Source organism: Aristolochia californica, unplaced genomic scaffold (genome assembly GCF_029961685.1).
Source record: "Aristolochia californica isolate CCGP_79_NKW_82.1479 unplaced genomic scaffold, dmAriCali1.0.hap1 SCAF_6, whole genome shotgun sequence".
Taxonomy (NCBI): Eukaryota; Viridiplantae; Streptophyta; class Magnoliopsida; order Piperales; family Aristolochiaceae; genus Aristolochia; species Aristolochia californica.
Genome location: NW_027182257.1, coordinates 35,350,381 through 35,363,494, shown reverse-complemented (window position 1 = coordinate 35,363,494; position 13,114 = coordinate 35,350,381). Strand labels below are relative to the sequence as shown.

At 37.6% G+C, this 13,114-nt stretch overlaps 2 protein-coding genes across 2 annotated transcripts; both read right to left on the bottom strand.

The window, feature by feature from the left end:
- Positions 1-8,715: 8,715 nt before the first annotated feature.
- LOC137935356 (guard cell S-type anion channel SLAC1) lies at positions 8,716-10,611 on the bottom strand. The gene is made up of 3 exons (XM_068780018.1): positions 10,105-10,611; positions 9,149-9,957; positions 8,716-9,067 (listed from the first exon to the last, which is right to left on the bottom strand). Exons 1-3 carry the CDS (start codon positions 10,609-10,611, stop codon positions 8,716-8,718), a joined length of 1,668 nt encoding a protein of 555 aa, XP_068636119.1.
- A 1,381-nt stretch (positions 10,612-11,992) lies between these two features.
- Positions 11,993-12,895, bottom strand: LOC137935355 (uncharacterized). The gene has a single exon (XM_068780016.1). It carries the CDS (start codon positions 12,893-12,895, stop codon positions 11,993-11,995), a length of 903 nt encoding a protein of 300 aa, XP_068636117.1.
- Positions 12,896-13,114: the final 219 nt, after the last annotated feature.

Here is a 13,114-nt window from a genome sequence, read left to right as displayed (position 1 = left end):
TTGATTCTTCCAATTCAAATATATCTTTCAATATAGATCAGATTGACATGAAATTTTTTCCATATAAAAGTAGACCTAAATAAATTTCATCCAAGTATAACCTAACTTCATAAAATATAATTATCAGAAGATAAATAATCTGATATATTTCGGTCTCTATCATCTAACCGAACTAAGTATTGTTTCTCCTGTTTTTCCAGAATGACCATTGACTCTTCCAAGATCAATATTACCTTATAGAAAAATCATACTGAGAATTGGTTGAATAGTAAGAAAATAGACTTACATATATCTATTTTGATATATAATTCTCCATACAAAGTCTCTTTCTTGATAGCATAAAATACCTCGGAAGTTAAGGCTTTCTGCTGCCGCTCGAACTTCTTTTTCAATCTGACCTTTGCTGGTTCAAATATCGATTTCTCTTTATAGATAACTCAGATAAAAAATTGGTTGAATAGGGAAAATAATAGACTTATAGATAGTTCTTTTGATATATATTTCTCCATATAAATTCTAGTTCTTGATAGCAAAAAATACCTCGGAATCTGAAGATCGTTACTGTTGCTCGAACCTTTTTTCAATCTGACCTTCGCTCATTCAAATATTGATATCTCTCTGTAGATAACTCCGATTGGAACAAATCATTTTTTTTGAAATTTAGACTCAAATATTTTTCTGTCAATATGTAATTTTAAATATGAAAAACTCCATAGGGAGGAAAAAACGCAAAAAAAAAAATACGGGTGTAGGGACTGAAAAAAAATAGCTACGAACCTAGACATAGGGTTTAGGGTTTAGAGAAAAGGATCACATTACCTCTGTGGGTTGACCACGTCAACTCACAGAACTTGCTTTGATACCATGCTGAATTTATGAAAAAGTGAAATACTTCATTGACATCAATAACTTGTTGTAATCAGAGTACATGATCCTCAGTTTATAATAGAGGGAGGTCGTAGAGTCCAATTACAATAAAACTACCGTTGTCCCAATTACACCCAAACTCTAACACTTAAAGATAAGTCCTAGCATAATTAAATAACTCAATATTGATAAAAGACAAACATAAATCAAACTAAAACTCTTCTAGGACATGACCATAAGATAAAGATGCCTTTGTGAGTCCTTTTTTATCTTCCAACTTATGTGATAAGGATGCCAACTCGTGGTAATCATGGTGGGTCCTACTTCTTTTGGGCTTGGGCCCATCTTATGGGTCTTCCTTGGTCATGTGGCACATCTTATAATAATCTTAGATATGTGGGCATTCCTTGGTCGTGTGGCTGGAGCTTATCTTCCAACACATAGATCAAAATCTCTTTACATAGATACTTCTGTTATTTGCAGCATTAAATCAAGTAATTACTTTTTTTGGAAGTTGCCATAATTTAGAATAGGAACTTCTTCTCTTTAACAAATAAATCAAGGAAAGTTTCTTAAAATAAGATGATCTTCTAAAGATTTTTTTCCAGATATTGATAGTTAACAAATAGAAACTTTCCAAGGGTAAATCATGAGATACTTTTCTAATATTTCTGATAGATAACAACAACTCAAAAAGTGAAGCAAAAAAAAAAAATCAGATTAAATTTGGATCTTCACATGCAACAGGATACAACATGACCTTTGATTTTTCCAATGTGAATATCTCCTTAAATATAGATTAGATTGACATAAAATCTTCTCCTACTAAAACTAGACTTAAATATCTTTCATCCAAGTAATAATTCTCTTTATAAAATATATTATTTTTTAGATAAATAATATAATAGATTTTGGACTTTGTAATCTGGCCAAACAGCAGCAGGACCATTGGCTCCTCCGATATCTATATCTCCATATAAAAAATTCAGATACAGAATTGGTTGAATAGGTAAGAAAATATATTTATAGATATTTTTTGACATATAATTTTTCATATAACGTCTCGTTCTTGATGGCATAAAATGGCTTGAAAGTTTAAGCATTTTGCAACTGCATAAAACTTTTCTTCTGTTTGACTTTTGTTGCTTCAAATGTCGATTTATCTTTCTAAAAAAATTTTATTTCATCTATTATTTTTGAGTTGGAAACTAGAGTTTAGGGTTTAGGGTTTAGGGTATATAATTTTTCAACGGTATATAATTTTCTATATGAAACATAAGGTAAGAGAGTTAAAAATCCAATCAAAAACATAAATTAGGAAAGAAGACTAAAGGAAAAACGAGAAACTCTTCTTGTTTCCTTTTCTTTTTCTTTTTCTTTTTCTTTCACCCCTTTTTCTCCTTTTCCATCTCAAATCTTTCTCCACTCTGATACCATGTTGAAACTTAGGATTCTATGATGTATAATCACAGTAGAAGAAGATTAAGGGGTGAAAAGAAGAAGAAGAGTTGTTGAGAGAAGGTTTTAAGAGGAGAAGAGGAAGAGTGACGAAGTTGGAAAAAAGAGGAGGAAGAATAGGGTAATGGAGTTAGTCCAAACCCTACCCCTTAAGCTCTATTTATAAATAATAAAAGTCTCAATATTACAAGTATACCCTTTACCATAGAAAGAGTGAAAAAGAAACAAGAAACATAAATTAATTACATCAATGACGCCCTAATTATATCATATCTTCTAATACAAACCAAAAATGGAACTCCCCCTCCCCCTCCTCTCTGGGCCTCCCTATCCTCCACCCTCTACACCTCCCATGCCATTGGCACAAGTGGCTACCAAATTTCTGCTGGTAGACCTTCTTCTAGTGAATTTTTAGGGCGAGAGGGATGAACTCATGGGCATTACTTAATATTTTCAATGTTTCATATTTTAAACAATCCCTTTGTGTATTTGAACTAATTTATAAATGTTCAATTTTCAGTTTGTATCATTTGTAGTTCAAGGAAGAAAGTGATTTTATCTCTTAAACTCATTTCAAATTCGTTTTCCATTACTTTAACGAAATCTTAAAGGGTTGGAAGAGCCAAATATGATATCATCCACATAGATTTGGACAACGATCAAGTTTTTATAATGACACTTGGTGAACAAGGTCTTGTCCACACTACCTCTTCTTTTCCAAGAATTCACTATGTTTCATTCCAAGCCTTAGGAGCTTGCTTCAAGCCGTATAAGGATTTATGTACCAAGCCGTATAAGGTTTTCTCAGGCCTTCAGAGCATTCTAGCTGCTCTACATATACTTCTTCTTGTATATACCTATTGAAAAATGCACGCTTTGCATCCATTTGGAACAAATTGAAGTGATAGTGACAAGCATAGGCTAGTAGGATTATAATTGCCTCTAATCTTTGCTACATGAACATTGTTTTGTTCAAAATCTATTCATTCTTCTTGGTTAAATTCTTTGGCGACTAATCTAGCTTTGTGTTTCATAATTTTATATTCTTCACAATTTTGTTCCTAAAGACCCATTTAGTTCCAATCACTTATTGATCCTAGGGTCTGGGTACTAGAGTCCAAACTTGATTTCTTTTCAATTGATTAAGTTCTTCTTGCATGCCATGATCTAAAAATCATCTTTTTTTAGGCTTACCAAATCACTTGGGCTTTAATTGAAAAACATAGACATTATTTGCCTTGAATTCATGAGTTGTTGTTCTAGTTATAATTTTTCTTTGAGGGTCACCAATTATTTGTTCTCAAGGGTCATCATCCATGAACCTATAGTTCTTTGTCTTGGTTGGATGTTTCTCTTGGTTATTATTTTATTTTGGGTTTAAGAATGGGAACCTGGTGATGGAACAAGAGGGACTTCCTCTTCATCATCGAAAATTGGAGTTGGTATTGTACTTGATTGAACCGATTCATCAAATTCAACATGTACTAGCTCTATGAATCTCATAGATGTTTTGTTTTAAATTTTATAAGCCTTGTTATGAGAGATGTTTTGTTTTAAATTTTATAAGCCTTGTTATGAGAGATGTTTTGTTTTAAATTTTATAAGCCTTGTTATGAGAGATGTTTTGTTTTAAATTTTATAAGCCTTGTTATGAGAGATGTTTTGTTTTAAATTTTATAAGCCTTGTTATGAGATGAATAACCTAGAAGCATTCCTATATCAGCTGTAGAATCAAAATTTCCTAGTTTCTCCTTTTGTTCTCTTCATACATATACTTTGCATCCAAAGGTTCTAAAATAGGTTAGGAAGGGTGTCTACATACAACTGATAAGGAGTTTTATTGAGAAAAGGCCTAATGCTAGCTCGGTTCATAATATAGCAAGTTGTATTTATAAATTTAGCCCCAAATTTGTGGCAAATATACATCTAACATATCTCTTGCCATTTCAATTCCTATTATGTTCTTCCTCTCAATGACACTATTTTATAGAGGAGTTTGAGGGGCTGAAAAGGTATGTTCAATGCCATGTTGAGTACAATAGTCCTCGAAATGAGAATTCTCAAATTCTCCTCCATGGCCACTCATAATTTTGACAATACTACAACTTTGCTCCTTTTGTACCTTTTCAGATAGTATGACAAAGGCTAGAAATGCATCATCCTTGTGGGCTAAGAAACCTACCCATGCAAATCTAGAATAGTCATCTATAACCACTAGGGTGAGACATTTTCCACTTAAGTTCACGATGCGGGTAGTTCCAACTAAATCCATATGGATTAGTTGTAAAAGTCAAGCAATAGAGACTACATTCTTGAATTTGAATGAACTTTTGTGTTTCTTTCCCAGTTAGCAAGTATCACAAAGTTTTTCTCTTATAAATTCCTAACTTTCTAGTCATTTTAGTAGGTTTTTACTTGCTAACTTGTTCAACGAGTCTATTCTTATATGCCTTAACCGCTTGTACCTTCACCAAGATTCATCTATGAGTGCACTCAAACAAATTGCAATTGTAGAGGATAAGTCAACAATGTTTACCACATAAATAGTTTAACTTTTATGTCCCTCTAGCAAGGTTTCATCATTTTCATTCTTTACTAAGCATTTGTCCTTTTCAAATGACATGTTGTTGCTTTTATCCAAAATTGGCTAATACTAAGTAAATCATGCATCAACCTTTCAACATAATAAACATATGATATTAAAGAGTTGGAGGTATCTATTTTTCTAACTTCTTTGATGGTACTTTTACTATTGTCTCCAAATGTAACATGACCTCCATCTTTTGGTGTGGGTTTTACAAACTTCTTCTTATCACAGGTCATATGTCTCGAATAACCACTATCCAAAATCTGTGTTCTTTGGTGCCTTGGCTCAGAGACAAACCTAAAAAAAAGAAAAAAATCATCCCTTATAGATCCCATTCAAGGTAGGTCCCTTTCTCAAAACGCTTGTTTCACTAGTTGTTTTGGGCATCCAATTTTGTTTGCCTAAGGTTTTATGGGTTACCACAACCCTATTGGTTACCCACCTTTGTTTGATGCCATTAGCATTCTTGATTTCACAAATATAGGCATAGTGTGCCAATTTGTTGTAATAGTAGCATCAAATGTGAAGAATGAGACTGGACTTTTGGTTTTGCCTCTTTTTGTTCTTCCCATGTTTCCTCCTAGGTGTGTTCTTGTGTGATGAGATTTTGAGTTGTTCTTCTAATTCAACACATTTCTTTTAAAAATCTTATCTATCACAAAAATGTTTTTCAATTACACCTTGTTGCCTTGTAGCATTAGCCAAATGGCCTTCATTTGCTTCCTTCAAGGCAATTAGCTTTCATTTGAGCTTATTTCCCTTATATTTGTTTAGACTACGAATGAATTTTCAAGCAAAAAATTCTAATTCATTTTCTTTATCTGAATCACTTACCTCTTCTCAAGTATTGGCGTCCTCACCCTCGAATATCATGAGACCTACATCACTCTCTTCTTCTTCGAAGTTGTTGGATTCATCTTCAACTGCATCCCAAGCCGAGATCAAGACCTTCTTCTTTCATGGGATCTTTGCTTGAGGATGGGGTTCGTCCTTATAAGCTTTGACATTTGTTTGTCCTATGCCCTGCTTTACTAGATTAATAAAAAACATCAATTTTATGAAAGGAATTTTTTTTAATTTTAACCCTTGAATTGGTTTATGCTATTTTTCTTCTTCCTATACATCTTTTGAAGATGTAAAGCAATGAATCCAACTTCATTGAAGCTATCTTCAATAGACCCTTCACGGGATTTGGGTTTGAGAGCAATGTTTTTTATTTTTGGGCTCCTCTTCATTCTTTTCATCTGGTTCCATCTCATGGGTGAGGAGAACACCAAATAGCTCTTCTAAGCTCATGGTTCTAAAATTTGCATTCTAGCGAATGGCAATTAGGGGTGGCATTGAGCCGAGCCGAGCCTGAACTTGCTTGTGTTCGAGCCGAGCCTAGCCTCGAGCTTAAAATTGTTATCGAGCTCGAGCCCAATAATTTTAACCGAGTTTGAGCCGAGCTCGAGCTTCAACATTCATTTAAAACTTTCAAAAATTACATGTATTGAGTTCGAGCTCCAACATACATTTAAAACTTTTCAAAAAATATATGCAGTATGGATTGTCAAGCATACAACCACAATGAACCCCAAGATATATAGAGGTTCACAATCACTTTTTCATATTGCAACTCCACTCTTAGGGATCTCTTGTCCTAGAGTTGAAGTTTTCACTACCGACATCCTAAAAAAATCTCCAGTAGTAGACCTCAAAAGTTAAAATTACAACACTTAGCCAACACTTGGAACTTATCACTAGCAACAACTAGGATCAGGCACTTAGACCCTTCTTAAGGGCGTTTTTAGCAGCATTAATAATAGTACTAGCAGTTATTACCAATCAGCTTATCCAAGTCTTGATTGGTTTTACTACATAGCAAGGTTTACTTGCTTTTTAATTAAACTCAAGGCCTCTTAATAGGTAGATATTACAATCAAAATCATAAATAAAAGTACACATACTCCTATATAATATACCACAACAATTAGCAGCTCAACTCTAATCTCAACAGAAAATTTTTCATTCTAAGAACAATGAAATTTGGAAAACTCAATGCATAAAGCTTGAAGGTTGTGAAAATGCAATGCTAACACTTTGATTATGTTCACGAATATGAAATGCTATGTAGATAGTTGGTCTTAAATTTAAGAGCATAGATACTTAGCTTTTTCTAAGTATCAAGGACTGATTTTAAAACCTAAGGGTTCAAGTACACATGGGAACTTTGAAATTCACTATTGAGCCTTCTTATTTGATGCATAGCACCCAATAGCTTATATAGCCCCAATTAAAATGGTTTAAAAAAACTCCTTGTTTGGGTGTTGTTTAACCTAGAAAATGACACTTTGTCATTTTACAAAATTCAGCCAAATCATTCTTTAAAGTCATGGATTTCAGTTGTTAAACACAATGGTAAATTAATTACAAGCTATAATGAGTTGTGGTGGCCAAATCAAGTAGTTGAATAATCATTGCATTTTTATTCCCAATAATGTCATCCCATCGAATTGACATAGTTTAACCAATGTGTTGAACGATGATAATTGGGTTTTATTTAGTTCTGTGTGATGTATCGAACGAGTTGAAATAGAGGTCTTTTTTATTCCAATCCTTCAACTAATCATCTGATCGATGTGTTGAACGTGTTACAATAAAGACTCGTTTGTCTTCAAACCTGTTGCAATAGGGAGTTTTCTCTCTCCTATTATCTTGTCTTCTTTCACTCGACTAGACGTTCTTCTGTAGTTCCTCTTTCTCTTCTTCTAGTCTTTAACCTCATCCGTCTAGTTGATAGAGTGTACAACTTCTAATATTGGGAGTTTCTTTTGAACTTGGATGATCGGAATACAATAGTGTGGTTGACTTTAAACACTACTCATGACATTTTACGAGCATCGTTTGGTCGATTGATGTCAGTCCAATGGGTATATTGTCACCTTTATTTTTCTAATAATTTTTCTTTTCACATTGCTCATTTAAATTTCAAAATTAGTCCTTAAGTATTTATTAATATCAAAATGAACTTAAGAGGTCATTGCATGTGATGAATTATTGATCCAAACGTAAATTTTCAGTGACACAAATTTCTATTCATTTATTAATTATGTTAGTGCCAGTAATATCAAACCAAACCAATCTAGGTTGGGTTGAAACGATTAACTACTCTAGTTGGAAGGTATCTTCAACCTCAGTAAGAGAAAATTATTTTAATTAAAAAAATCCACAACTAAATAAAATACAATATAACATAATGAATAAATTGGTTCAAAATAAGTCTTTAATTTGTTTTTTAAATATTTCATTTAACTAATTTGAATCACATCTATTTTTCTCGATATTATTTTAAAAAATAATTAAATAAAAAAATTACTTTTATGTCAAACCCAAAAAATTGAGAAAAAATGGGTCTCATTTTAGGCTTAATAAGCCTTTTAGATTTTGAACTAGACCTCATGAGGGGAGCTAAATTGAACGGACAAAACCAAAATGTGTTGGGACTAGATTGAGGTTGAATCCAACCTCCAACTATCAAAATGTGAGAGAAATCATAACTAGGGTTAATCCCCCAGCTAAAGGGATCGATGTTGTGATGACCAAAACTAACCATGATTACAATGTAATAGTTGTTGCATTCGTCTTCATGTTGCTCTTCTTTGTAAGTGCCCAAATAGTCAAATAGGAGTAGTAGAATAGAAATGCGATTTATTGTGTTTAAACTTTATATAAAGGAAAAAAAAAAAACAACTGAGCCGATCCTAGCTAGTAGAACAATTAAGTGGGGAACCTACGTCTTCTTTGGTTCCATGAAAATCCTCCTAACACCCTTTACCTCCATTCTTTGTTATGGCGGAGACCAGGGAAAGAGGCGACTGCTTGGTCCAGCGCCTGATATCGTAAGGCTTCTTTGCTGCCTTCTTCTCCTTGCCGTGATGCATTATCTTTTTCTTGGTGATGGCGATGGCGAGGTCGTTGGGGAACAAGGACTTCCACACGAAGGCGTGGAGGAGAGTGCAGACGAACAAGACTGAAACCACGGTGGACGACATGAGGGAGAGTGCCACGGCGAGTACCTTGCTAAGAACGCAGGGAACTTGTTCTGCGTATTTGATGGTCGCTAGAGAGGCCGTTGTCATGGGGAAAGTGTAAGACCACCATGCTACAGAAAACCTGCGTGCAGAAATTAACTTCAAGGTTCATAAGGTCCAGAGCCTGAATAGATTTGGAACAGATTAATGGAACCAGACTTACTTGAATCCCCAAAAGAAATTGAGGCGAACCACAAGGGAGATGTACAGGAACAACGCGATAAAGTAACAGGTCCTCGACAATCCGTCGAACTCCCCGTAGATGGCTTCCCAAGCAATGCTTGCAGCCGAGGGTGCAGCGATGAACATGGAATACACGGGGTGCAGCTCCTTGGGCAAAGCCTCGCTCGACGGCAACCTCTGGTACAACGTCACGAATACCACCAAATAGTGAGCAAATCCGACCGCCCACAAGAACTTGGCCGGCTCCTTCCATCCCACCTTACAAGCCAAGATCGCCCCCACAAAGTTCCCCACCACTGACAGATGTGAAGAAGGGTTGGCTACCTTGGAGAGCCGCCTCCTTCCTCCCGACAGCCACTGGCCGTAAATTTTCAGTTCGAGGAAGAAAATCGGCGTCATGAAGATGCACCAAACTGCGGGGTGCAACCGGTCATGGGCAACCAGCGCGGGCGGCACACCGATGGCAAGGAACAGGCATACGATCCACGGCGCGAAGAAGAAGTTGATCCTGACGGGGTGGTAGTACTCTCGCCGTACGGCTTCCAAGTAGAAGCCGCATTTGAGGGCGTAGGTTAGAGAGACGGAGAGGAGGACGGCGAGGGCAAGGAGCCAGAGGACGAGGTTGATGATGGGGGTTATGTGAAGAAATTGGGTTGCGGGGCTTGATGCAAGAGTTCTCCACAGAATTGATTGGCTGCTGAGGCCGAGGCAGATACCAAAGCAACCGATTGGGAATCGGAGGAGGAATGGCCACTTCTCGTCCTTTGGGAGAAGTATATCTTCTGATTCCTGCAGGCATGATTACAAAATAAAAAATTCGACCAGCCTTGAAGTTCTTATAAACTGCTACAGTTTTTTTAATATTTGAACATTTTGTAAGTATTACAGATGTTGCATTATTAAGGGAAAAGTACTGCGTAGAGCTCTAGCTCTTACCCTAATTTGGTCGAGTTCAGGACCCCTCAAGGCGGCGAAGTATCTTCCGGCATTAATGGGAACACTTTGTTTAGTCGAATCATCCAGAACTCCCATCAAATCCGCCTTAACAGCATCCCCATCTGCATCTTTTCTGATCGGTAGCATGCTATTCTGTTTGTGGATGGCAGATTTTGTCCTGAAAATGCTGAAATCTCCTTTCCTTCCTTCTGCAGATCCGCCATTGGCGGAAGTGAATCCTCCTAAGCTCCTGCCGCTCCGAAGAATCTTCCTCTCATCCTTACCGGCCTTGGTTTCCCGGTCAAGTACCGAAATCCCGGTCTCCAGCGAAACCTGTCGGCTGAAGCTTCTTTGTGATCTCCTCTGATCTTTGAACTTCCAGGGTTTGTTAAACAATCTTCGATGATCATCGACAGCCGCCGGCTCTTCTTCAGGGACGACCTGATGAATATCTACAAAATGAACTTGAGGAGGGGAGTTCGGATCACTAGTTGCCTTTGCCGCCATTTTCACCCAGAGCTCGAGATTCAGACAAGTAGTGAACTTATCAACGACCCCTTATACATACAACCACAAGTCAAACTCAAGATTTTCCCAACTGTGAGCACAAGTGCTTTTCATATCACGAGAACTTTTCCAATCGTCTTCATATTCTGGTTGTGGTTGCGGTTGCTATTGCTGTGAGAAGGTCTGACGAAATGAGAACTGCCGTGACGAGAAGGTTTTTATGGTACAGTTGGGTGTACGTGGTGTATTTTTGCAGAGGGAAATTAAAGCAGGAAGGCAAGTTGAGTGTAGAAACAGAGAATGCATGACCGGACCATAAAGTGTGTAAGGTCTGTCTCCTTGCAACTGTTTTATCCACGAGAAGCCTAGCTAGCTTCATGAGTTTAAAACCAACATCACCAACCTATAGACTTGAAGGAGATCTTTTGAAGGAAATAAAACATTGGAGAAATCTATTGAAGCTCCAAATCCTAAAAAAACACACTAGAAAGCCTACAACAAGCAAAAAAATTATCACTACTCAAAAATTTTCAGAAGTCATTACAAATGCTACAACTCCGCCATCCCTCATTAGACCATCAAATGTAGCACGAGACCAAAATTCCCTCATCACACGTGACACAATAGCAAGAAACACGTTCAAACTACTAGTTGATTAAGGAGAACCAAAACACAACCGTTGGATCTGATCCATGGTGCCCACACCAAAGCAAATTGTGTTATCCACAAAATAAAGAATTAGAATGTCAAACACCTCTGAGCTTGCAGTAGGGAGGAGTCACCCCAATTCTTTGGCCAAGTAAATCCGAGAGAAAAGATATTCAGCCACCACGTTGAAAAGCAATGGGAACCAGTGGTCTCACTGACGGATGCTACGAGTTCCCTTAAAGTAGCCATACATTGTCCCATTTAGAAGCACTGGATTGCTGGTTAAGGAGATGCAGCTTTGGATCCAGAATCGCCACTTGTCTCTAAACCCCATTTTTTTCTAGAAGACTGTCCAACAACTTCTAATTAACTCTGTCAAAGGCCTTCTCAAAGTCAAGCTTGAGGATAAACCTAGGGAGCTTCAAGGTCTTGAAGTGGTGAAGGAGCTCATGGCACGCCATTGTCGAATCCAGGATATTACACCACTTGATGAAGGCACTTTGCCCCTGATGTATGACAACTGTAAGCACTGCAAGGAGACGGTTTGTGAGACGAGTAATCACTTTATAAGCATTGGTGGTGAGGCTAATAGGCCAAAAATCTAAAGTTTGCCCTCCATCTTTCTTGGGAATAAAGGCAATGTATGAAGCCCAAATACTCTTGAAAACAATGACATGGCAGTAGAATGAATGGACCATATTAGTGTGATGTCTTCGCCAATGAAGGACCAACACTAATAGTAAAATTCGCTATTGTACCCATCCAGACCCGAGGCTCGGTCCAAAGGGAGGACCATAGCAGTTTTCTTAATTTCTCGGTTGGAGAAGGGAAGCTCAATAAGATCGGCTACTGTCACGAGGATAACCAAAATATTAACACTTGGGAAGAATGGTCGAACTAACTGGCATGCAATATAGAGACCTACAAAAAATCTCACTAAAGTGTTAGAAATAAGAGACCGGTCCGAGGTAACATCACCATTGATGCAAAGAGAGGTTATCCGGGTGGCTCTCCTCCTAGTTGTGGCAACAGCATGGAAGAACTTTGTGTTCGCATCCCCCTTCGAGAGCCACTTGAAAAGGGTGTGTTGCTTCCAATGCACGAGATCGTTGTGAGCTATGGCTTGCAATTGACCTTGAAGGGCATAGCGTTGAGCCATTTCAGAGGGGATCAGACATTTGGACTCCTCATCAGAGTCAAGGGTGGCCACCCTGGGAAAGGACAAAGGCTTCTTAGCCGAACAGAAGGATTGGCACTCCAAGGACCATGTGCGCAATAGCAGCTTGAGAAGCTTGAGTTTCTCCAGGAGGGACCACCCACTCAGACCTACAACAATAATCTTCATCCAAAAGAATTGGATGACATCATTAAGCCAAGCATTGTTGAATCTAAAAGGCGGGGGTCCCCAACTATTGAAGTGAGTATCCACCATGATCAGCCAGTAATCCGAAACTGCACGACCAAGAACTTTGCTAGTTGCATTGCTATAGAGCTGAAGCCAATGCTCGTTGATGCGGAATCGGTCAAGCTTTGACATGAGAGGGGGTTGTCTGTCATTGGACCAAGTGAAAGTCTTCCCAGATAAGGCGATTTCATCAAGATCCCAACACCCAACAAAATCAGCAAAGAGTCTCATGGAGGTAATGATCCTTTGAGACTGCGAAGACTTCTCATGGCAAAATCGAGTCACGTTAAAATCCTCGGCAAGGAGCAAAGGGATTAGCCATCTCTGACATACCAAGAGAAGGTCGTCCCAAAAGAGGTGCCTCTCATTGTGTCTAGTGGTCCCATAGACTTCCACAAGACACCAAGTGTTGCTCGAACACTTGTCTCACAGTTTGACACCAAGAGATTA

Excerpts from the sequence above, each read along its gene's own strand:
- LOC137935356 (XM_068780018.1), bottom strand. The coding sequence starts at position 10,611 with ATGGCGGCAAAGGCAACTAGTGATCCGAACTCCCCTCCTCAAGTTCAT. Across the intron at positions 9,958-10,104 it reads CTGAACTCGACCAAATTAGG|GAATCAGAAGATATACTTCT; the intron begins GTAAGAGCTAGA and ends TCATGCCTGCAG. Across the intron at positions 9,068-9,148 it reads AATTTCTTTTGGGGATTCAA|GTTTTCTGTAGCATGGTGGT; the intron begins GTAAGTCTGGTT and ends TTCTGCACGCAG.
- LOC137935355 (XM_068780016.1), bottom strand. The coding sequence starts at position 12,895 with ATGAGACTCTTTGCTGATTTTGTTGGGTGTTGGGATCTTGATGAAATC.